This window comes from Podarcis gaigeae, assembly GCF_964106915.1.
Source record: "Podarcis gaigeae genome assembly, chromosome: 9".
Classification (NCBI taxonomy): domain Eukaryota; kingdom Metazoa; phylum Chordata; class Lepidosauria; order Squamata; family Lacertidae; genus Podarcis; species Podarcis gaigeae.
Window position 1 is genome coordinate 41796857 of NC_139685.1, and position 26978 is coordinate 41823834.

Sequence of the window (26978 nt, forward strand, 5' to 3'; positions counted from 1 at the left end):
TCTCTGTAGACTTCAGCAGTCTTTATCTGAAATGGAATTAGCTAATCTAATCAAATCACTAAAATACACATAACAAAAAAATGCAGTGGAGCACAAGTTATGAGGGGGGAAATCGAAAAATTGTCCAGTAGCACCTTAGAGACCAATTAAGTTTGTTCTGGGTATAAGCTTTTGTGTGCATGCACACTTCTTCAGATACACTGAAGCAGAAGTCACTAGACCCTTATATATAGTGGGAGGGTGGGATGGGGTACTTTTCAGAAAGGTAGTAAGAGATGGGCGATTGACTCAATGGGTTATGAGGTTTTGAGTGTAATTCAAACCATAGAATCTGGGGTTAAAGTATATAGCCTTTCACTCTAAAAATAAGTTTTCCATTAACCTTTGAAAGCATGTTTCTACTAGCTTTAGGTACTGTTTCATTACAGAAGCCTAGCATCCTTCCTCAGAGAATTATCAAATAGCAAGTGTCTCCTTCCACCTTTCTGTCACACAATCAGGATCTGTTGCCAAGCTAATATCTTTCTGATAAAATGCGAAGGTTAAGATTTAGACGCACAAATACATTATCTACTGTTTATTAACAAACTGAGCTGATTTAATTTAAAACCAGGATCCCTGCTTCAAGTGAAGTGAATGCAAAAGTGGAATTAAACTGTGCAAAATTGAAAACTATATGGAAGAGGGGACAGAATTATCCCGAAGTGGAAATATCCTAAAGGTTTCCAGCCAGCCAGTCAAGAATAAGAGCATATCACACTTTGTGGAACATTTTGTTGCTGGCCCCATTTGGGCACTGCAAACTAAAATTAGTAGTGGATTTAGATTTTGTCATGGTGAAACCCTTGGCATATTGGAGTAGGGACTTAGTGGAATCTATTAGCCGGCTTCAGTAAATTACCAGACTATGCTGTGTTGTTAATAAGTACACATGTTTCCCTACCAGAGAGATCAATAACTGCAGCTGAAACCATATTGTTTAGAGCTGCCCTAAGGGACAAAAAGACATGTTTTTGGTTTGCTTTTTTTAAAAAAACTAGTTTGTATTCCCCCCCAATCTATTCCACTCACGGTGGCAGTTTCAGCTGTGCCTCATAAAGAGCCTAGAATAAAGCTTGGAGGTTATTTCTACAATCAAGATTCTGGGGCTCAGTTATCAACAATGGTATCCCAAATCCATTATGTTTCAGTAATATTTGACTACTACCTTGGGTAATTGACACTGTGGGTGTCCATGGTACTGTGAATTCAGCACACCACAGATAACACTCCTGGTGATTATATGACCTTTTCTCACATAAGGAAAATTAAGCAATACGGGAGTCCCAGATACATGCTGAGTATTATTGAACGTCAATAGATGGTATAGCCTTGAAGAGTGCAATATATTTTAAATATATATATTTTAAAAAAAATATGTACACCTGAGTCTTTAGGGAATGACAAGGCAAAGATCTGAAATGAATTCAAGTAAATAAGTGCCACATAGGCTCAATATTTTCCTGTTTGAATAAGATTCAGTCAGTAGCTGAACAAAGGAGAAGCACTATGCTTCCATAGGCACATGATACTTGGACCCATTCTGGTTGACAAAAATTATTCCATAATCTGCTATTTATATTCTCCCACAGTAGCTTGCGGAGCAGTTTACTTATATAGTATGGGCTACAGTTTTGCCAACAGGGTCTGCGGAGAGAAAGAAGGCTATACCTTCTCATATAATAGTATATATGTTGATCTGTGGCTCCAGGCATACTGAGTGATTCAGCATAAATCATATTCTTTTACCAGAATGCATACTTTAACATTTGGGAGGAAATCTCTCTTGTTTTAAGAGCTTACTGTGTTTAAAAGTCTCATGTATGTGTAGGTGTTCAAGGTCTTATTAAATTCAAAAATCAAACCCTTTGTTTGTTTGTTTTAAATTCATCTATTTCTTATGATGTCAAGGAGGACATATCACAATATATATTTTTATAACATGCTGAACTGTGCATTTCAAAAAGAGAAAGTAGAACATGATTCACCATTTAGAATTGAGCTTCTAACAAACTCCTTTCAGTCTCTTCCAACATTACAATGATATATTTAAAAAGTGCTGCCCAAGCAGATTTGGAGGCATGAGCAATTTACCTCATTAGAAAATAAGTTCAATCAGTTGGTAATTGGAAGCAAAGTGCCTTGTCTGCCAAACTCTATAGTGTGCTTTCATCATGTTAAACTGCAGGAGGACAATACAACTAAATGAACTTTCATCTAGGCATTGCCGCAATAAAAGAAAAAGGCTATTTCAATTTCAAGAAGGCAGGAATTGTGTTATATTGTCCAGTGGAGTAAGGGGAAGATGTTTGATGAGATTAACTTGACAAGTACAGCTCAACACAGGCAAAGGTTCACTCTGGGTCACTTGAATATTTCAAGTAAATTTAAGATTGCAGTCTTGTAAATTCATCTTACCTGTTTTCCATCCAGTGTGCAAATTCTCTTGACAACTCCAGAATCTAACTTAATAGCTTCTGTTATATCAGTCAACACCTGGTCAAAGGAGTGAGCAGTCTTTTTATTCAGCAAAATCCTCACAGCTTTCCGTGGCTTCACTCCACTCCGTATAACGGTTACCAGCTTGGGTTTAATGAAGTCTTTGCTCTCCTTCAGTTCACTTCTTGCAGATGTCAAAGATGTGAGGGATCGAGATGACACAGATTTTATGTTGACAGACCAATTAGGATTAACGTTCTTAGTGTAATCAACTTTCCGAAATGGCTCGTTGGATGCACAGACATAGCTTTCACCTGGTGTAGAAGATGGGAGACAAAACGCAAACATTATTATTTCTTTCATTCCATTTATTTCATTAATTTCCTTTGTATTCACCTGATATATCCCATCTACCTCATAGGTTTGAGAATGATTTCGATTTAAACCTATCATTGCACAAAAGTTAAAAAGAAACCACCACCCCATCATCTTGATTTCAACTAGATATCTTTCAGATATCAGATACTAGATAATAATTCACCTATTAAAGCTTCTTCTTCTTCTTCTTTTTTTTTTTTTTACAAAGATGAATCTGGCTGAAAATTAAGCTCTTATTTCATTCTTTACAAATTGCACTTCATTATTTTAATATTTGCAAATTGCATTCCATCCCTCCATATACGAAACTTTACTTCATAATCCTGCTTTGACTGGAGCAGCCCTGTGCATTATAGCCACAGAACACATTCAGACCCCTTAGATCAGGGCTTCTCAAATTTCCTATCATTAGGCTCCCTTGAGAGATTTGAAAAATGCAAGTGCTAGGTAAAACTGCATACAAAGAATTAGGAACAGAACATAGGAAGCTGCCTTATACTCAGACGCCGAGGTCAATATTGCCTACTTTAAATGGCAGCAGTTCTCCAGGGTTTCATGCAGTTCTTTGAAGACACCAGGGATTGTATACCTAGCATCTTTTGTATGCAAGGCAGATCCTCTGTCACTGAGTAGTAGCGCTTGGCTGTCGCTACCTGGAACAGAAAGTCCTCCTTATAATCCTTCCTGCCCAGGAAAACAAATCACCACCCTAAGCAGATATTGCCACATGCAGTTCAGTGGCTCATGACAAGTGTCAGCCTCAAACTGCCCAGAGGTTTCCAGCTGGAGCCCCTGTAGACAGTAGTACTATTAGTGTAGTTTCTGAAATGGAACAGCTGACAGGTAGCATGCAGATATCCACACAAACACAAAACTGGAAAGGAATTAGAGTTCAGTGGTGGAGCATCTTGGTTTATTTATTATTATTGTTTTCTATATGCTAGTAGTAACACCTTGAACTTGGCCTGGTTGGCAACCAGTTCAGATCTCTGAACACAGGTATTATATGCTGACAAGGTCTCACTCCTGTAGGGTTCATGCTGCAGCACTCTGCACTCTGCACTCTTCCAGATCAAGTGCGAGGGAAGCCACACACAGAACACATTGCAATAATCAAGTCTTGAAGTAACCAGTGCATGAACTACTGTAGCAAGGCCTTTCCAGTCCAGGAATGGCTATAGCTGTTGAACCTGTTGCATTTGATAAAAAGGTACTTCTAGCTACTGAAGCTATCTGAGCCTCCAGTGACAGAGCTGGATCCAGAAGCATTTCCAAGCTGCAAACCTGTTTCTTCAGGGGGAGTGAAACCCCACCAGGATAGGCAACTGACCAATGTCTTGAACCCGGGAACTACTCACCCATAGTGCCTCCTCCCCCTTGCCAGGATTCAAGCTCATGTTGTTTTTTCCTTATCCATTGTGTCCAGGCAATAGCCCACGGACTGCACGGCCTCTCCTGATCTAGATGTTATGGAGAAATAGAGCCGAGTGCCATCAACATACTGATGGCACCTCATCCCAAAACTCCTAATCATAACTCCCAATGGCTTTCTGTAGGTATTAAATAGCAATGGCAATAAGACAGTCACCTGCGGCACCTCATAACATAGAAACGCAGTCTTCCAATGCTGCTTTCTGGATTTGGTTCTGAAGGCAGGATTGGAACCACTGTTATGCAATGCCCCCAATTCCCATTCCTAAGAGCTGGTCCAGGAGGATACCATGGTTGATGGTATCAAATGCCAATGAGAAATCAAGAAGCAGAAGCACTTCCCCAGTCCCACTCTCTGCAGAGGTTATCCATCAGGGTGATCAAGACAGACTTAGTTCCATGGCCAGGGCCTGAACCCAGAATGGGATGGATCTAAATAATCTGTGTCTTCCAAAAACACCTACTACTGTCCCACCATGGCCCTCTCCATCACCTTCGCCAAGAAAGGGGTATTGGCAACTGGCCAAATGCTGTTCAAAGGGTCCAAAGCCAGTTTCTCTAGGAGTGGTCACACCACTGCCTCTTTCAGTGCAGCACAGACCACCCCCTCGTGTACCATAGCATTAACCACATTCTGGACACAACCATACCATAGCTGTCAACCGTCCCTTATTTGGCAGGAAACTCCCTTATCCCAGCGCCGTTTCCTGCTGCTGTCCCAGATTGATGATGTCCCTTAAATTTCCCAGGTTTCAAAGGAAGCAGCTCCTCTCCCTTACTCCCTGCCGGCCAGGGAGGAGGGAGGCTCCAACTGTGTAGCTTGGCTGCGTTGCTCACCCAATAAGGAGTCTAAGAACGACTGGGGGGGTGGAGCTTGCATGCCTTGTGCCGATCAAATCGGCCGCGTTGTCTGGGGACTTGCCTTTGCTCAGCGCTTCCCAGCAGAGAGTTGATGGTGGTTTTCCTTGCTGCATGCCCTTTGCCAGGTTGCTGTGCTGTGGGAACCACAGCTTGAGGCTTCATTTGGCTGCTGGTTGACTAAAATCCCTTATTTTGGCTGCTGATCCCTTATTTTTGAGACCCTTATTTTGAAATCTGTAAGTTGACAGCTATGAACCATACCCTCTCTGTTTGATAAGCCAGGAGGGACAGGAGTTGAGGGGGCACATAGTCAGGTGCATTGTCACCAGCACCTTGTCTGCTTTGCATGCAGAATGTCCCAGGTTCAATATGCATCAACTCCAGGTTGGATTGGGAGAGTTTCCTTCCTGAAATCCAGGACAGCCACTGCCAGTCTGTGTAGAAAACTGACCTAGATGGATCAGCAATCTGACTCTGTTCTGTGCTTTCCATTCTAGAGATTTCATTCTTTTCTACCTGCTCCTTGCCTGGTGTAGCTGCAAGGCCCATAACTACTCTGAGCTCAACACCTGTATCGGCTTGAGATGTGCCTTTGGTGGAAGATTTGAGAGATACCTATCTCTCTGACCTGTTTTAATAAAGTTATTTCTTTCTATGCAATGGAAGTACATGGAAAAGTACTTGTGAAAGAAGATAAAAGGATTATGTTGAGCCATTTAAGTTTTTAAGAGTCAGTTTCCCACACTGTTTTGAAACTTATAATAGGGTAGCATATGAAAACACAGATCAGATATAGATAGTAACCTCCTCCTCTGATTGCATCATATGATTTATTTATTTCAGTCTGTATCTCTTACACTCCCTGAGGTTCATGATGTGCAGCAAGTTTAAAAACAGACTGAAAAGTACTTTTAAGATTTAGAAGTTATAGAGAAGCAAGGCCTGAAGAAATCATCATTTCCAGTACCCATTATAAAATGCAAAATACACAGACTCCAAAGATCATTTTGAGAACATTGTCCTCACATTTACCATGTTAGCTTGAATGTGATTAACTTCCAAGTTGGTCTTGAGTCTAATAGTCATGATGGGAGTTGTGAAAAGACAATGTCTACAAGGTATGAACACATTAGGGCTGCACAGTGTTTGTAAAGCTTAAAACTAGCCCTTAGCTTACACTTAAAGTACCGTAATGTAGCAGGAAAATGCAAACCTTTGGAAATTTCAGCTTTTTAATCCTCCACAAGATTACAGTGCTGCATTCTGCATCTTTTATCAGTCATGTAAGGGTAGTTCCACACACAACACATTCAGTAGCTAAGCCCAGGTGCTACAGAAATATGAATGACAGCTGCCAAGTACACATCCATAAAAACTATGTACCTCTGCATCCGGTGAAAAAGGTCGCACAGGGCTTTTGTGCAAACAACTAGTCAAGAAGTGCTTCAAGTCTACCAGCTCAATGTCACTCATAAAACTATCCCAATTCAAGGTCAAAAGTTCTTCCGATTCCATTGTAAATATGCTTACACTATATATTCATTTTTAAACTTTTTGGCAGTAAGCACTGTCAGCTGTCTTTTAGTTCTCATAGTAGTACTTCATTCCTATTTACATACATAAATGCATTGCCTCTTTTAGCTGCCTTGCCTTCCAGCTTTTCTGCTTTTGTCAATATCTATGACATCACCGGCTAAACCTGTATGTTCTCAAATAGTCGCTTCACATACTCGGCCTCCCAAGTATATAAGCCACCAATTTAGCTCCTTGTGAAATCACTGCTTCAAAATATTCTGCAGATATTATCCATACCCACAAAAAAATGTTTCAAAGAGACGTTTCCACATATAAAGGGGTGGTTCCATTTTATTTGATGTTGTCATGTATATTATCGTCACAAGGACTGTCAGGTTTCACGCACATCTTGCCAACAAGCTTTACATCCCAAAATACAGACATACAGTGGTACCTTGGGTTAAGTACTTAATTAGTTCTGGAGGTCCGTTCTTAAACTGAAACTGTTCTTAACCTGAAGCACCACTTTAGCTAATGGGGCCTCCCACTGCCGCCGCGCTGCTGCTGCACGATTTCTGTTCTCACCCCAAAGCAAAGTTCTTAACCCAAGGTACTATTTCTGGGTTAGCGGAGTCTGTAACCTGAAGCATATGTAACCTGAAGCGTATGTAACCCGAGGTACCACTGTATATTTTTGTTACCATAGCATAATGTAAACAATTGTAAAGATACAATCCTATACTTACTTGGGAGCAAGTCCCACTGAATTTGGTGAGGCTTACTTCTAAATAAATTTGTACAGGAATGTGCTAGAGAGTATTCTCTTATATTTGTGTGTGCCTGAATTTAAATTTTCCTTATGCAATCTTTTTAATGTTTTTGTTTAAATCATTGCGCCTTTTTCTTGATTTGCTTTTCTTTTATTCAAAAACCTTTGTTTAACATACAAGGTTTTGCTCAGACCTCTATGGATTGGATCCAGAGTTAGCTCTGCTTAAAGCGAAAACCACTGAAAATCAATGCAACTTAAATTACTCATACTTAAATCCCAATGATTTATAGGTATACTCAAAATGATGATGATGTCTGGATTCAACTCATTATGTTTGACATTACCAAAATAAAATAAATTAATAATAATAATAATAATAATAATAATAATAATAATAATATAGCAAGTATTTTGCATCGGCCACAAACTCCTGCTTATAAATGCTACCAAACTGAAAGTAAAGAAAAGTGTAAGGCGTAAATGAGAGAGAAGCCCTGCTAGTGAGTCTGGAGACATAATGAAAGTTTAGAAACACATCAGAATGATCCCAAGAGGGAAAAGCAGTCAAGGTGACTTGGAAGACTCTTTGGACCATGATATCACTGTATTTCCTGTGTATTTCCATTTCAAACAGCTCTGTCATTAGCAGTCCCCAAACATATCCTGAAACTACATAAGAACAGAAATGCCACTACATTGTCAGAAGCAGGGATGAATGAGAATTTCAATTTGGTATGCATTTAGAGCAGACTCTTATCAAATGTGCACGTTCTAAAACAATGTATGAACTGAAACAGAGCACATATCTAAATTTGGTGATGCAGTTCGGCAAGTGAGCAATGTTTTGCAAAACTACATATATTAGGGTGAACATGTGCAGAAAAATTAATTTATTAGTGAAAATATCATACAAAAATCTCTTTTTTAAAATAAAAAACCCACAAATAGCTGCAAAATGTGGATGATTGAGTTTAGGATTGTGCACCTGTGAAACTGAGAAAACCAAAATTGACAGATCTTTCCATCCCGAATCAGAAGAAAAAGCAAACTTGGGTATCAATAGGACAATCACCTGACTCCAGATTGCACCCAGCAGTCCATCTTACATACACACTTAGCAGGCAATGTCCCAAGAGAAGTGTATCGGAAATCTAAGCAATGACTATTTGACACATTCTGAAAACTGTATGCCAACTATGTTGAACAACTCAGCAGATGTCAGGCAAATATCTGCCAAGCATATTGACATTTCAGCAATACTTTAAGTTCAACAGTCTGAAAGATTACTAAGGTATCTAAAAGGATTAACAGTTAATATCCTCTGTCAATGTCCAACCAATATGCACATCAACAACCCTACCACAGACTTGACACTGCATTAACTGATATAGGTCTCAGAGGTGGATTTAGGGCAGTCTGACTGGTTGCACTCAGTGGCGAAGCTACCTGCTCCAGCACCGGGAGTGGCGTACATCCAGGGGCGTGGCTGGCACGCGTCCCAGGGGGCGTGGTGCACATCCTGGGGGCGTGGTGTCCCACCCGCAGGGGGCGTGGCACGTGTTGGGGGTATGCGATGAGCACTGAGTGTCCCGGGTGTGGGGGCGATGTCACCTCCCCGGATGGTACCCAGGGCGAACTGCCCCCACCTTCATCCTCCAGCACTGTACTAGGAGCCAACCCTATAGAGCACTGTGTAGTGAACTGAGCAGAATGGAAGGTGAGCGGCAGAGAGGAAATGAATTTTGGCTTCATGCAGAGCACCGTTGAAATTTGATAGACCAAAGTCTGTCCCTGTAAGTCTAGCAATCAAATAATAGACAACTGTTACCGAAGTTACAGTGATAGTTGAACAATGTAAAGGAGTTATGAAGGAAAGTCAGCACTAGTGGTAACAAAAAATCTAGGTCACAACCCTATTCCTACATATGTGGGGTTAAGCACCATTGAACTCAGTTATACTTATTTCTAAGAACAGTGCAATCCTATATGGTTTGAGCATAGTCCCCCAAACATATCCTTTGTATCTGTGGGTGAGATTAATTAAAATGCATGGGTGACAATAAAGTTGCCCAATTTTTTAAATGTAGTAATTTCTCAGTAATAATAGTTCAGATGCATAAATCTACTTGACGCCATGCATGCCAAAGCACTTTTGGACAGAATTTTACACATTCTAGGCCCTGTAGAGAAAGTAAAGTGATAATTAAGAAGGAGTGCTGAAATGATTGTCCATCATTTTATAAGCCAGAGTGCTTGGATTTAAGACAGACTGGTTCCATTAATGCTTATAGGGCTAAGTTTACAAAAATCCAAGCGTTTAAGTTTAAATGGATTGTAGCAAGTACTCAGTTAATTATATTTATTTCCAAATGGTACTTAGCTGTTATTTATATGAAAGCACCTTGGAACACGCATCTGTGAGACCTTAAAAATTTGCAACTAAGCTGAAAAATAAGATAAAAATGGGAAGAAAAAACTATAATAAGGTTTATTCAATTGTATTTATTATCACATTTGTTTCAATTAAGAGCCTTCGAATTTGCAAGGCTCTCCTAGTAGTATTCAACTCTGAAACATTGTAAACAGCTGACTTGCTTGGATAAGCTAGCAAGTCAAATCCTCATGGGACAGGTTAAGAGAAGTGCAAATTACGATAATCACATAAAGCAGGATTGCAGCCCTTTTCACCTTGGAAAAAAGGCCAGGCTGATATTTCAGACATAAGTGTAAACTATGAAAAGACATAACTATCTGAAGCTGCAATCCTATACCCAGTTCCCTGGGACTTACTTTTGAGTAGCTATACGCTGAGGACTACACCAACAATTTTATCACCTCCAAAACAGGTGACTGTGTTAGTTTATACTGTAAAGGGAAATTGCTAGCATTTGCTTCCTTTCCCCGCCCGCATACTATAGAACACAAATATTTTGTTATGCTCCAAGGGAAACCTGCTTATTCATGACCATATTTTATATATCTTGTACACATAAAAACACTGAATTTGATTATATAGTTTATTACGCAGTAGATGCTGTAGTCTGCATAAACATTCCAGTGGTTTTTAAGCATATGATTTTAATCTCAAAGGTTCTTCACTTTCAGAGCAAAAAACAAAACAAAAAACCCTGATGCTGCACTTATTAATTCCCCTCAGAAAGCTAACATCAATTTGCAGAAATAATTTCTCTCTTGGGCTATACTCAACATTTATGCTTTTGCTAATGAAATATTTTTATGCATTGGTTACACTGGGTTCAATGATGCTAAGAAATGTGTTATAGGCTTGCAAGGCAAATTTAAGCATGGCAGATGATTTAGCCATACATTTCAAATAAACAAGTGTATCTTCAAATAGGAGATGAAAGGTCCTCAGTCCAAACCTATTTAGATATTAGTTTTTTTATGGTTCCCTTTTCCAAAATCTCTCATTAAGTGATGTTTTTCTATCTACCACTCAGATACATTTACAATTTGCTGGAGAACTAGTAAGCTTTTGTATATGAGTGTTTGCAAAAGTTAGGTTTTAGATTAGGAAAGCCATTATCCACTTACATCATTATTGTGAACAATATCCAAAATTGCCACATGTAGCAATATGCTTGTAGAAAGTAAACAAACAATACTCAAATGTATCCCCTTTAAATAAGTAAAGTGCACAAATTTGACACTTACATGTCAACTATGGGTATTATATGGACTCAAATATGTACTAAGGTTCAAGACAAAACCAAGTACAGTGGTACCTTGGTTTACGAACTTAATCCATTCCAAAAGTTCATTCTTAAACCAAACTGTTCTTTCCCATAAAAGTGGGGGACTCAATTTACAAATGGAACATATTCAACAGGAAGCTGAACATTTTCTGCTTCCAAGGCAGAACAAGTTCACAAACCAAAACACCTACTTCTGGGTTTACAGCGTTCTTAATCCAAGTTGTTCATAAACTAAGCTGTTCTTAAACCAAGGTAGCACTGTTTGAGAACTACAGAACTAGTAGTGTACTAATAATACACTGTTAGTAACCATCTGAAATGAGCCAGACTATCCCGAAGGAGTGCCTGCCATTCTGTTGAAGCATTTTGGCAGAAATATGAAGATGTTGACAGTTTGATATTTACAATGCATATATATCAGCTAAAGATGTAGGATGATGCTGGCAGTTTTTGACTAACGTCTTTTTATGCAGTGATATAGCTACAGACAAATAAATCAATTCTGAGATGTTATACAATCTTTGTTCCTACCACCTGCCCCTATGATTAGAATATTTACATATTGACTCCCTTTCCTGCACCAAGAGGATTGTATTCAGTGACATGAGGTATTCCAGAGTTCCACCGTAAAGAAATTGTAAAATATATATATATTCAGGAACATTGCTGGCTTTTATTCATCCATACAATATTGCATCCTATAAAGAGTATGGATTAGAAAAGTATTGTGGTTTCTGAAAATGAGGAAGAAACAGAAACAAGTGTCTCAACAATACTGCATATGACTCGTCAGGCAAAAATTAATGTCACTAACACTAGGGAGTTTCTTGTCAAAAATATTGTTGATGCCATCTGCCACTGAATTAAACATTAGGAGCATCTTACGACAAAGAGTGAAAGTTGCCAATGGAGGTATGCTAATGTTCCAGTAACACAACCACTTTGAAACAATCCTTGCACTTCACTCCCAATATAAATCATGCACATACAAATGACTGACCCTCAACATTAGCAAGACATGACTCTATTCAGACCTGTTTTAAATTGAGCAGAATGTCAACTAGTAATTCTTGCTGGTTTCCATCTTTAGTAACACGGTGCCTCATCATAATATGCCAGCACATGAGGATGTTAAGTAGTCTAGAGAAACATACACAATACTTCTGGAAACACCATCTGAAGTAAAAATATTTTTTTTGAAACATATATCATCCCACTTTCATCATCTCATTGTCATCTCTAAAGCTTCAGGCTGTGCTTACACAATGAGTTCCTTCTGCTTAAAGAAGCCACTTCAATCGCTTAACAATCAAATTCTTATATTGTACAAGATTTAAGGAACAGGAACACACATTTCTCCTTAAATATCTTGCCTGTTCATCTCTTCATTTTCTCTCTTGAGTTTCTTTAAGATTTATTAAATGGCCAAGCTACCCTAAGCAGAAGGCTTTAACAACAACAGCAGCAGCAACAACAACAACAGCTGCAGCAGCAGCAGCAGTAGCAACAGCAACAACAACTATTAATAATATGCATATTATGCATAGACCGTAGCATCACTGTAGTCCTCAATGCCACACACTTGCTGCAGAAATGTAAAGATGTTTTGCTTTGCCATGTTAACATGATTATATTTTCCCCTCGTCAACCAGCAGAAGTACTAACATACTTCTTTTTCTCTCTATAAGTAGACTGTTTCTAACAAGAACATAAGAAAAGTAATAATAATAATAATAATAATAATAATAATAATAATAATAATTTTTATTTATATCCCGCCCTCCCCAGCTGAAGCCGGGCTCAGGGCGGCTAACAACAATAAAACAGTACAACAGTACAACACAACACAACACAACACAACACAACAATCTAAAATCATTCATTATAAAACTGGTTCAACTCAAACCAGTGGCAACCATTGGGCCAGAGCTCCGAGAAGATTGCCGAAGGAGGGAGTCAGGCTGTGCCCTGGCCAAAGGCCTGGTGGAACAGCTCTGTCTTGCAGGCCCTGCAGAAAGATGTCAAGTCCCGCAGGGCCCTAGTCTCTTGTGACAGAACGTTCCACCAGATCGGAGCCACAGCCGAAAAAGCCCTGGCTCTAGTTGAGGCCAGCCTAACCTCTCTGCGGCCTGGGACCTTCAAGATGTTTTTATTTGAAGATCGCAAGTTTCTCTGTGGGACATACCAGGAGAGGCGGTCCCGTAGGTACGAGGGTCCTAGGCCATATAGGGCTTTAAAGGTTAAAACCAGCACCTTAAACCTGATCCTGTACTCCACCGGGAGCCAGTGCAGCTGGTACAGCACCGGGTGAATGTGATCTCGCACCGAGGACCCTGTAAGGAGTCTCGCCGCGGCATTCTGCACCCGCTGGAGTTTCTGGGTCAGTCTCAAGGGCAGCCCCACGTAGAGCGAGTTACAATAATCCAGTCTGGAGGTGACCGTCGCTAGGTCAGGGCGAGAGAGGTAAGGAGCCAACTGCTTAGCTTGGTGGAGATGAAAAAATGCCGCCTTTGTTATAGCTGCAATCTGCGCCTCCATGGAAAGGGAGGTGTCGAAGATTACACCCAAACTCTTAACGAACGGTGCTGGCACTAATTGCACCCCTGCAAGAGATGGGAGTTGCCCCCCCAATCCCATATCGTCCCGTCCCAGCCACAGGACCTCTGTCTTCGAAGGATTTACTTCAACCGGCTCCCACGTAACCATCCAGCCACAGCTTCCAAACATCTGATCAGTGTGTCTGGGGCCGAGTCAGGATGGCCATCCATCAACAGATAGAGTTGGGTGTCATCGGGTGCATAAAGATGCATAAAGTATACGGGATTAGACCTATGGGTCAACCAGTATGAGTCAATACACTACTTAGTTATCAGGGTTAGAATCATCCTTAAAGCAGAAACAAGAGACTCCTGTAGCATTTTAAGGACTGATAAATTATTTATTTATTAAACTTATTAGTTGCTTTTCTTACAAAAGCAGCTCGAAGTGGCTTACAACAGCAAAGCAACGAGCACATACATTAAAAACACCATAAAACAAACCAAAACAAAAATAATATTGAAGGCAACCATGTTCGTAGAAGGTGGGATTAAAGCATTTCTTTCCTTCAAGGAGGCCGCAAAAAATTAAAAGCCTGATGGGAAATGTTGATTGGCACCTCAAGATATGTAATGATGGCATGAGCTTTTCCCACTTTATCAGATGCTACAAGATACAAGCCCTTGAACTGCCATTATCTACAATGTAGAACTCATTAGAAACAGCTCTCCCCCCACCCCCGCCAGAAAAACAGCTAGTGTTTCCTATTGAAAGCTACAATAACAGTTTTTATTGATTTCTGAGACTGTTGCAGTGTTGACTGCAGCAGTTCTGCTTTCACAGCTCTCAGAGTTCCCTTTCTATTTTCAGTACCCCAAGAGATACACCTGTCTGAGCAGTGAAGCTTTAAGGACAGTCAAAATATTTCCTTCCTTAGACTAGGAATTATGTATCAAAACATATACTGAAATTTAGTTTTCCTACAGGATACAAATATTTTTAAGATCTCATACTTTCTGAGTTTGCAGGATGCAAGAGAATGTTCCTAGAAAATAGCACTAATTTTGCTCATATGTATTTTTTTCTTGATCACCCCAAGATAATCCCCTACATGAAACTTACAACTAAGCTCCCACATTCAAAGAGTATAATAGTCAAACTTTTACTACCTTATTTGTTACTTCAGAGGCAAGTCAACTGCTGGTTTCTTTTTAAGGAGGTTATCATGTCTTTTTCACCAGTTAGAAGACAGATTCATGACAGTTTAAACTAGTGTCCAGTCATTTTAACAGGACTGAAAGCTGTTTGTGACCAACAAAGCAGCACACATTAGATCTGAATATGAATTAATGATGTGCACAAGTTGTGAGCGACAATATGCCAAATCTGCCAGTCTAATAAGTAAGTATTTAATTGGTCCCAAAGTATTTTTCCACCCTCCTCTTGACTAATGAGTATCAGAACAACCTTTTCTTGTTAAAATATGAAATAATGCTTCATAGTACTACTACTCATTAGAGAAAAGAAATTTCCCCATATGGCTTATCAATATGCCTGTTTTTAATGGCGTTCATCCATGCATTTGATGTCTCTACAGATGCCAAGTATATTGGCAGATCATAGTGAATAAAGACTGAGACATGAAATCAACATGACATTTTCTTAGGTTATCAGAAATATCTCATAACTTGGGAAATTGCCCCTTTGCCCAAAAGAACCACTTAGAGATAGGATACAAGAATAGAAGTTTAATCAAAATCTGCATATAAAGAAAATCACTAACAATCCACGTAGGAAGTGAGGGTCACAGTATCTGGAATGAAAAGGCATTGTTGCACGTATCTTTCCAACCTATTCAACTTATTATGACAATATCCAATTGCAACATGTTAAAGTTAACTATAAAAAAGATGAAGCAATTGCTTTACCATTGCAACCATTAGAGTAAAATATAAAGGAAGGTACTTTTATTGCAAATATTCTATTTGCAGATAAATATGTATATTAGATTAGGTGTGAGTTGAGTGGTTAATGTGCCTTACAAATGGCCATTGTGTACATTCAGTACACCTCATGGAATGTGACATAATCTGTCCATGAGGAGAAAATGATGCATGTTTTATTGTCAATATACATGTTCCGCAACTATTGTTGAAGAATGTGCATATTATTTTCAAGAAATACACCCTTTGCTTCTATCTCTAGCTCAGAAGTAGGGCTGGTTTTCAACATTGCAATATTTCACTATATCTGAAATAAGGAAGGAACTACACAGAGGAGAACAATGTCCTGGCAATTGCTACTACTTAGGGTATAAAACCGATAAATAAAATCATCTCATGGTCACTTTCAGCAGCAGGCAAGCCAAAATGCATCCAAATGAGACTTTTGGTTTCGGGCTTAGCTACCAAATGGTGGTATTGAGGACAAAGTACCTGCCACCATCATAAGACAGCACAGGCCACCACTACTGACAACACCATGACAAGGCCTTGCAGGCTGTCACCACTTTTGCCACTACCACAGGGTCTTATAGGCCACCACCAAGACAAGGCCTCTTAGGCTGCCGCTGCATCTGCCACCACCGCCCACTGCTGTGGGAAGGCTTCGCAGGCTGCTGATTATTGTGCCACTACTGCCAGGCTGCTACTGCTTCTGCCTCCCACCCTGGCCATTTCTGATTCTGCTGCCACCAAGCTGCTTCTGCTACCTAGCAGGCCTGCTGGCAGTCTGGCAGTCCCAGATTATTTGTATTCACTATGTCTCATCTCTGTACTTTGGACTGTCCTGAATACCACCAAGTATACAAAAAGTCCTATTCGGATGCATTTTGACTTGCCTGCTGATGAAACTGAGTGTGTGATGATTAATAATATTGTCATTTATCCATTTAGACCCCTAAGTAGTAGCAGTTGCCAGGACATTGTCCTGTTCGCCTCTGTATAGCTCCATCCTTATTTCAGACATTGTGGTAGATTGCAATATTTAGCTGGTGATATTGTGAGGTTTAGCTGCTGATAACATTGCAGTGTTTAGTTGGTAAAGGTAAAGGGACCCCTGACCATTAATTAGGTCCAGTCGTGGCGGACTCAGGGGTTGCAGCGCTCATCTCGCTTTACTGGCTGAGGGAGCCAGCGTACAGCTTCCGGGTCATGTGGCCAGCATGACTAAGCCGCTTCTGGCGAACCAGAGCAGCACACAGAAATGCCGTTTACCTTCCCGCCGGAGCGGTACCTATTTATCTACTTGCACCTTGATGTGCTTTCGAACTGCCAGGTAGGCAGGAACAGGGATTGAGCAACAGGAGCTCACCCCACCGCGGGGATTCGAACTGCCGACCTTCTGATTGGCAACTCCTAGGCTCTGTGTTTTAACCCACAGTGCCACCCGTGTCCCAGTTTAGTTGGTGAGTTATTGCAAAGTTTAGCTGGTGAGTTATTTTGATGTTGAAAACCAGATATCACCTAGCCCTTACACACATTGTGATTCGCGATATATTGCCAGCTCAAATATTATGAAACAATTAGCACGATGTGAACTTTAAACCAGTTTTGGATGATATATTGATATATTGCCCAGACCTACTCAGAAGTAGGCAACCTGTTGCTGGAAGGCAGTCAACCATCTAACTCTGTGTTACTTGTAGTGTGCCTTCCTGCTGACCTAAAACATTGTGCATCTGTTCCTGCTGAGAGAGGTGGGGAAGATTTGACCCTCCTCTCTCCTTCTAAGCAGTGATGAAAAAGAAACAGGACTGCAGATACAGTCACATCCGCATTCATAGTGGGACTCCGTTTACATGCACTTGCACATACATCTTATGTATAATAAAAATGTAACTGCACTGGAGGATTTGTAGTGCTGCATCACAATCCTTGATTTGCATGTAGTCAAGAGTGTAGTCTCCATTGGAGGATTTCTCATACCTCATCACAACCCTCAATTTGCATGAAGTTGGGGTGGGGTAGGGAAGCGAGAGAGAAGGTGTGTTGAAACAACAACAGAGGCTGTGGAATAGGAGTAAGAAGCGAGGGTCACTGAGAAGGGGAAAGTGATGGCTTAAAACGACAGTAGAAATAGAATTTCATGCATTGTATTTTACTCCTGGTATTATGTGTCATATTCAACATGAAGTTCCAGAACAGGTTTTTAACAAACACACACTCATCTAGGAACAACATCCAACAACTGAACTCGGCCTTCTCTAACTGAACAAGTCAATTGACAGGCTTGCTTTCAATATTCTGTTCATCTTAAAGATACAGTAACATGTATCACTCCAGGGTGTGTGCGCAAAGGGCTGTTACAGAAAAGGAGTACGGGGTGGACCAAGTGCAAGGGAAAGTTTAAAAGGAAGGAGGAGGTAGGTGGGTAAAAGGGGATGGATGTGATAATGGTGTTTGTGCAAAGGGGCTGCAGAATGGGGTTGGGAAGGTGGAAAGGGAGCTCAGTAGTTGCATGGAGTCAAAAGGGGAGGATCTAGGGGGTTAATGTGGAAGGAGTGGCAGGGGGAATAAGAGAGAGTAGGGGCACAGCCCCTAGTGTGCATGCGTGCATGTGTGTGTGTGTGTATACATATACACACAAACAGAGCATCCATCCATATCCAGACTGTATATGACTGTATATGAGCAAACAGCATGCTTCTTGAAGAGTATATATGTTGACTGGCGAATGACCATATCGCCCAGAGAATGCACAAAATGCTGTCACATTATGCACATTCCCCAAGGCCTGTTGGAGACTGTGTATATTGACTGGGAAATGTGCATAATTTGCTTCTAATGGACAGACTATTTGTACATTCTCCACGTGGCATGATTTATGTACACATTCCCCAATTATACACATTAACTACTCAGCTCAGCTGACCCCATATGATAGATCTACACACACCTCTTTGACTCAAGGTAACACTTCATGCATTTGATGAAAAAGACTGAAGTCCATTAAAATTCATGCTATAATAAATTGGTTAGTCTTTAAGTTTTGTAGTCATTCCTCAGAAGTATGAGTAAAATCTCCCATGCAGAAAGGGTAATCTACATTTAGTAATGCACTAAGACGACAATCCTAAATACAATTACATTTGTCTTAGTGGGTCTTACTTTTGAGTAACCATGCATGGGATTGCATTTTTTTTAAAAAAAATCTTCCCAAATTATAAAGGCTCTTAGAACACAATCAAAATTCTGACTGTCATTTCTAGAGTTGAAACAAAATGTTTTACTAGCCAATTGTTCAAGCAAACAAATACCTGTATAGTGTTTGTTTGAGCAAGCTTCCAAGGTGAGAGCTCAGCAAAAGCAAGAAAGGAAGAGAATGATGTAGGAGTTCAAGAACTGAAGAGTAGGCGGACTTTCCCACTTATTAGGCAGCAATCTTGTCACTTGCATCTGATTTCCCTTTAAAAATCTACAAACACACCTCCTTTCACCATAGTCATGCAGACTGCTTACTTGGTTACATTAGAGGAATGTTTGTCAAACAGTGGGCCAGAGACCCCCATTGGCCATCACTGTACTTCTGAGTAGGTCATAGTTCTGCAGCCCATCTCCCACATGGCCATGCCGTTGCCCTTTAATTGTTATATGCCAGCACCAACAGATTGCTGACCATTTGTCTGACCAATGGACTACGATGAAGTTATATGGGCAACATGATGAGAAAGAAACCCTACTATGAAATCCAAAAATTATTCATAGTTAAGGACCTGAGGAACATAGAGGTGGATTGCATGCCCATTGTCTGTATCCTTATTTCGACATGCCAAAATTATTTTTTTTAAATTATATTATAATTATATTTATTTATAATCATATTGTAAAAAACATAGGTGTAGCAGCTCAATAACAGCTATAAAATAGGACATGTGCACTTTACAGAGTACTATGGCAACTGAGACATCAACAATAATAAACTAACAATGTCGGTGCCAAACTGGTACAAGATAATTTGATACTGACTTTTAGTTCACCAATTCCAGGTGTTGTTTAGTTTTAAATCTGAAAGCCTTTATTCTATATGGTGCATGAGGCCCTTGAGCATACTTTCCAGAAGAAGAATCTTGCCTAGGCCAAAAGCTTGCATATTTAATTTGCCCAATAATGGTCAGTTTTAATGTCATTGGTTTCATACATGGCAAGCCTTATGGGTATATAAAAAGCTGCATAAATGTACTGCAAGGATCAACATACAAGTGTGTAGCTTTGGACTAAGTATATAAATTGGACATTACCTTCCTAATTCCCTTTGGAACCAGAATATAAACAAGGCATCCTTATGTTTTTGCTATGTTTTGCAGTTCCATATACAAAGTAGCGAAATGAGAATGAAGTACCAAATAACCATTTTACCTACGGTACTTTACGCTACATAGAATTACAATAACCTTTCCCTGCCCACCACCAAATATATTTCATATATATTTGTAGCCTCTTGCTCAACAAGCTTTCCTAAAACAGCATGTTTCTACTTGTATCGGTCCTTTAAAAAGGTCCAATGTGGACTGTGTGCAAATAAAAATAAGAAAAAATAAATGATGGTACTGGAAGGGAATGAGTTTAGGGATCAGCAGTTAATTCTGAAATTTAATTTGATTTGAAGCCTACCATTACTATTTGTGCAACATGCAAAACTAGAACGACTCAACCTGGAAGACTGAATGTTGACTATACCATGCATATATACATACACCATACACAAGATTTCCAACACTTGTTTTTTTTTAGACCCCAGCTGTTTTCACAAGTGATACTAAGCTCGTTTTTCTCCATCTCTACACACACCTGCATTGCTCTGGTGACCTTTTAAACACACAGGCACTCAAATTTTAGATCAAGGGAGTGATGTATGGGAAAGGTGGGGTTATTTTTCAGCTCTTTTATGCCTTCTCAGCTAAGGAGCCTGCTGCAGATCACCTGATGACCATTTATAGCTGCATACATCCCAGACCATTCAAGAGCAGGAGTGCCTATCCAGATCGAGTGGGTGTGTGCAAGCATGGGAACCTCTGAGCCAGAGAGCAGCCTCGTTCATTAACAGAGGCAAATGAGCATCAGCTGGAACAGGGTGACATCATCGAGAAATCGTGGGTAACAGCACGAGATCTGTTGGAGACACTTGTGAAAACGCCCCCTGACGACCGAGTAGGTCTTCCCCGTCCTACTTGGGCGCAGGTGTTTCGTGCTCCTGCTTACCGTCCACCAGCTCGTCCAGGTTGGAGAGTTTCCGGCTGCCGTCGATGGTGTAGATGGTGCGGACGCCTTGGGGAAGGTTGACATTGTCCGACAGAGACCTGGTGAGCTCGACCAGGAGGGCGTCGAAGGAGCGGAAGCGGTCGCTGGAGATGGGGTAGACCAAGCCCTTGAAGTACTTGTCTCCATTGCGGTAGAAGCGCGCCTTCTTCGCCTTCTTCTCGGAGCTAAGGGCCTGCAAGGTGCGCGTGCGGTAGAAGCTGCAGTGGGCGCTGTGCGCGGGGCTGGGGATGAGCCCGTTCCCTTTGGGGCCCGAGCTGCTGCTGCAAGTGGAGCTGCCCCCTCCGCCGCGGCGGGAGCTCGAGCGCTGCTGCCTTTTGTCCCTCTCCTCGAAATGCTCCAACTCAATGTTCCTCCGCGGGCTGGCCATTGGAGAGCCGTGTCGCCCACACCGCAGCCCAATACAATACCAACCCTCCCCTCGCAAGCGGCAACCCCTCCACACTCCCCACCTTAAGCCTCCACACGCGCCCTGCCCAAAGAGATGCCTGCCCGCGCGCGAGGGGATCCTTTACCTCAGCATCCCGCCAAAAAAAAAAGGGGGGAAAAAAAGAGGGCGGGAGACTGCGGTCCCTCAGAGGCTGGGCGTTAGGAAGAAGCAGCCGCCTTCATCCAAGCAGGAGCAGCAGCAGCTGTAGCTGTAGTAGCGCCAAGCTGTGCCGGGGACTCCGTGCCCATGAGGGGAGGGGGGAGAGAGAGAGGAGAGGCAGCAGGTCGCCCTCTTAAGTCACGCGCGCAGGCACCACCACGCATCCCTCGCGCCCTCTTGCAGAGCCCCTGCTCAGCACCTCCCGCCTCGGGGACGCCCGTCATGAGCTGCTGAGAGGCCGCCAAGCCTCCAGGCTGCTTCCATTCAGCCTTAGGCGGCGCCCGCCTCGGGAAAAGCGGTGCTGGGAGGCGGAGAGAGAGAGAGAGGATGCCGCTGGCCGCGTCCCACCCTCAGTCAGTCGGCTCGCAGCTACTGAGGAGAGGGAGGTGGGGACACGGCGCGTCTGTTCCGCTCGGGGCCAGCGCCCCCCGCCCCCCTCTCCAGAATCCCCAACTAAATACGATGCGCTAAGGGAGGGGGGGGGAACCCACCCACAAAGAGGACGCCTTTCTGCAGGGCGCCTAAGCTATCCAAATCCCTCCTGCCGCTGCTGCTGCTGCTCCAAATGCATCCGCGCGCCCGCGAAGGCGCATGCACAACCCCGCCGGCAGCCGTAGCCGGGCTGATCTCCCGGGCGGCGATAAAACAGCGCCGCACTGTAGCGTCAGGCTCTTAAGAGGGGTGCGGCGGTGCCGCCGTGCTGGAGAAAAATAAATAAAGGAAAGCAAAAGGAAACAGGCTTCCCCTCCTCGCCCCCTTCCTTTCCTGTGCCGGCAACCTCTTCGGAAGCCAAGCGCAGAGAATCCAACAGGAGGAGCAGGCGGCGGCTGCAACCCGGCCAATGTGCACTAATAGCAATGCAGTATGTGATGTGACAGGGGCAAGGGGAAGTGTCTGCTGGGTCCTAGAGCGACTCGGGTTCTCAGCCATCGCAGCTCTTCAAGGCAGGTTCTGGTTGCCCAAGCTGCATTGTGAATCCCGTTATGCACTGAGTGAGCCCGATCAGGGAGCTCAGAAAGGAACGCAGCAAGCTGGCTTCTATCGAGTCAGCCCCATTGATCCATCTTGATTGGTATTTTGCACAGTGACGGGCAGCCTGGTTTCCAGGCAGGGAATCTTTCCCAGCCCTGCCAGGGATTGACCCCCCGGACCTTCTGCAGGCAAAGCACATGCTCTACCATCTACTGCTAAGTATGCTTATAAATGCAACATCCATATGCATCTTCGGGATTTTACATAATGGTTTTTAAATATGTGCTAAGTTTAATAGCCCCTCAATCAATATTCCATTTTGATGCCACAACTAGAGACTGCCATATTTAGAGCCACAAACTACCTGCTACTTTAGCCACATTCCTTATCATAGGAGCCAATTCCTAGGAGCAGAGATCCCTTTGGCCCCAATAAAATATTTGAGGGGGCTGCCCCCTCCAAACTGATGGGCATTGCCATTCAAATGTGTGTGTGTGTGTGTGTGTGTGTGTGTGCATGCTGCATCATGTGATCCATTATGTGGGCTGGGGTTTCCTAGACCAGACCAATGCTTTATTCAAGTTGGTACCCCTGCTCCTTATTGTTTCCATTTTATTGTTTCATTGTTTCCATTTGGAAATAGACAACAGCTTGTCTAAAGAAAACAGGTGTGTTATCATTCACATAATATATTACTAGATTCCACGAACCAAGGTCTTAATCCTCTGCCACTACAGGGATGACAGACGTGAACCCTAAAAGCACTCCAAGCTTCCATCCCTTGTGCATAGTGACTGTGGAGTAAGTCCACTGAACTCACTTTGCTTCTCCGTAAAGATACCTGGGACTGGGGTGCACATTGAATGAGAATGGCATAATACTATGGATGACCTTGACTAGCACAAAGGTGGCAAGATTGGAATACTAACATTCCTAACTCATGACAAACGAATACAGATTGTATTTGTTGTTGTTTTCAAATGTGGCTAGAAACGCCCCAGGTCTGGGGGAGATTGTTACCAGAGCCCAAGTGCTAAAGGGGAAAGCACTCTGCTGATGCTCAGTGGCACTTGCCCAGCTAGCTTGCATGCATCAGGTCTGACGCTGCATTATGGGGCGGGAAGTTCTAGAATCTGAAACATTAGCATGGACCCTCTGGGTTTTTGCCACACAACTGATGGACAAACAAGTCTAGTTGTAGAAGATCCATGATGAGATAGATAGCCTATTTAATAATAATAATAATAAAGTTTTAACACAGAGGTGACAGAAAGGAGGTGAGGCAAAATTGCATTGGGAGCAACAGCTTTCTTAATTCTCCCATGTAGTGTTCCAGATTGCAAACAGCTTCTCTCAGGAGAAAAGACAAGTTTTTTTTCCAGGGATGGGGTTGACAATATCAACTGGGGAAGTGGCATGGATGCTGAACACTTTATTAAGCTTCTGGCACAAGGTTAAAACACACCTTATTTATTGTATGCCTCCCAGAGAACTTTATAGTATGGGATGACAAACAAAAGTCATAAATAAAATAAGTAGAGGGTATGCATTATGTAATGATAGGAGACTGATCTGTTTTGTTGCTGTCATGATTATATAAGAAGCAGGGTTGTTTTTGGACTTGGCACTGGTCCCGGATGCTTAAGTGGTGGCTATGGGCAGGACCATTCTCTTCTGCAATACAGGATTCATCTAGCCAATATAATTAATTCTGATAATCTGCAGACCCTTCCATCACAAGTTTATATTAGAGTGCAGGGGTAGATTTGGGATACAGTACATGATAGGGAGCAGATAACCATGCAGGTTAGAAGCTCAGTATGAATTAATCACTGCAATGTACTCAATGTAACACTACTTTTAAAGACCATTTGGAAGCTTCAGTGGATCTGCCATGTAGCAGCCATATTACCAGCCAGACTTAATACCTGGATATTTGTTAAGCTAGTTCAGAGGTCGGCAACCTAAGGCCCTGAGGTCAGATGCGGCCCAATCACCTTCTCAATCCGGCCCATGGACGGTCTGGGAATCAGTGTGTTTTTACATGAGTAGAATGTGTCCTTTTATTTAAAATGCATATCTGGGTTATTTGTGGGGCCTGCCTGGTGTTTTTACATGAATAGAACGTGTGCTTTCAGAGTTGGTTGCATTAGCCACAACTATATGAAAGACATAAAGAAGACAGCAAGAAAGGATTCAGTTATACAAGATCTAGGTTTCAAATGGAAGGGATTGAAGGGAAAGTGAAATTACTGAAGGCCCCATGCAGCATGCTATTAGAATGGGAGATAAAAGATGAAGAAGTAAAATCAGTTATGATTAAATGGGCACAAGATGTAGGTCACAACATTATGATGGAAGATTGGGAAAAATTATGGAAACCGATTTAAAATTTACAGGTTGGGGAAATAAGGATGATATGTTTCTGGATAATATGTTTTGCTTTAATTTCGAATAAAAAAGTTTTTTTAAAAAGAGTGTGTGCTTTTATTTAAAATGCATCTCTGGGTTATTTGTGGGGCATAGGAATTCGTTCATTCCTCCCCCCCCCAAAAAAAAAATAGTCCGGCTCACCACATGGTCTGAAGGACAGTGGACCAGCCGATGGCTGAAAAAGGTTGCTGACCCCTGAGCCAGTTCCTAAGGCATCCCACTGGTGACAATTTCTGGCAGAGTTCAAGGTGCTTGGTTTTAAGATCCTAAATGGCCTGGGCTCAGGATATCTTCTCCTGTTAACCTCTCCATGTGTTAACAGACTGCAGCAAAGCAGGTTGGGTCAAACTGATGCTAAGAGTATAGTTTATTTATACGTATATATACAACCTGAGCCTGGTTTAATTAGCGATGATTGGATTTTAACACTTGTTGGATCCAGGGATTAGGGGTGCCTGGCACCCACAAACTCATAACATTATGCTAGGATAACGATAAGCATCCAAAAAAACAGGCAGCAATCTGAAACCCTACTACTGCGATGATATTGGTAACAACATCTCCTCCAAAGTAAATGACGAAAGGAGCAACACATAAACACACATACACTTGGGCTGCATTTCTAACCCCACTAGTCGAATGCTGCTGCTGATATTCAGAGGAAACAGGATATTGTGCAAAGAATATAAGAGAACAACAGACACATTGGGCAAGACACCCTGCCCTCTCATTTCAACAGTAGCCCCAGAACTATCTGCCTCCCACCAATTATCAACACACATCTTTTCGGGCATAAGGGGTGGTATGCAATGCTAATTCTACTCACATTAACCTATTAAATTTAGTGGATATGATTCACTTAGGTTCATCAATTGCAATGGGTTTTCTCTTGAGAAGGATTAGTTAAACAGTCAAAACACAATTTTTAAAAAAAAGCTTTTAAAAAGTGAAGAAAATGGCATAGGATAGCTTCAATTTGCCTCCAAAATTCTCCCCCATCCAAAAAAACCCCAGGTTCTTTAGGTAAGCAAAGGCCCACCTTTTTCACAACCATTTTAGCAAAAGAACAACTCTGGGCTCTTGCATGAATTTCTCTCACTCGTTTCTCTCACCTGTGGGTTGTTGTTTACAATGTGTTTACAAGAAAGTCAATAAAACTTTCCCCACTTTCTGGCTCAGTCAAGGTGCCTAGACAAAAATCCTTCACACACACACACACACACACACACACACAGAGAGAGAGAGAGAGAGAGAGAGAGAGGCAATGAATGAAACTGCATACTCAAGAGTGCAAACAGCTTGGACCCTGTTTCTGGGGCTATGCAAGAACTGCCCCACTAGACTCCTCTTCCCTCCTCCCACCAGCTTGGAAACTTAAGCCTTCTCTTTTCAGGTTCTGGCTTCGGGAAGAAAGAGAGAAGCAGGAAGAATGAGATAGGAATCCTCCCTCCCTCTTTCTATGCCTGGTTAAAAAATAAATAAAATGAAAAAACTCCCTTCTCATTGGAGACAGAGGATGCATTTATTGCTAGTGAATTTTATGACTGGCCAAGCAGAGAAGGTGGACAGAAGCCTATTGGGCACTGGAAATGTGTTGATATTATTGTGGGTGACAGGACAAAGACTGGACCATGGCTTTCAGCGTTGGTAGGGTTCAGAATCTTGGCAGGGCCAAGCTCCAATTTGCCCATAAGAGGAGTCCCTCTTGAAAACAATGGACTGTTTTGCATGCCATGGTAAACCAAACCATGGCTTACCAGGACCTGTTCGTTCCTGGACAGGAGCTTGCATCTATTTTGCTCCTCCCTGGTCCTTTTAGGTCAGTACAGACTGGCAGATAAGGCAAGATCTGGCTTAGCATGGCATCTGAACCCAGGATCATGTTTAAGCTCCTTCTTCACTAACCATGAGCTGATCGTGGCTAAGGAGGAGATACCTCTGATTTAGTGATAAAGAGTGGGTTTTCCCGGGGAAACTGCCAGGACAAATGGAAAACTGCTTGTACTCATGCTTTCTAGGCACAGACACAAGCGGAATTT

At 42.0% G+C, this 26978-nt stretch overlaps 1 protein-coding gene across 5 annotated transcripts in view; it reads right to left on the reverse strand.

Moving 5' to 3' along the window:
• The window catches only part of DCLK2 (doublecortin like kinase 2), a 75482-nt gene extending 53095 nt beyond the window's left edge, over positions 1-22387 (reverse strand). For 2 of the 5 annotated variants that reach the window (XM_083755642.1, XM_083755641.1), the window contains exons 1-2: positions 20889-21439; positions 2458-2792 (exon numbers count right to left, since the gene is read on the reverse strand). In XM_083755642.1, the coding sequence (XP_083611768.1) occupies positions 2458-2792; positions 20889-21315 (762 nt within the window). In that variant the 5' untranslated portion in view covers positions 21316-21439. Of the gene's footprint in view, positions 1-2457; positions 2793-20888 lie in introns of all 5 variants that reach the window. The other 3 variants (XR_014568062.1, XR_014568063.1, XM_083755643.1) reach the window with 3 other exon arrangements.
• Between the last annotated feature and the right edge of the window lie 4591 nt (positions 22388-26978).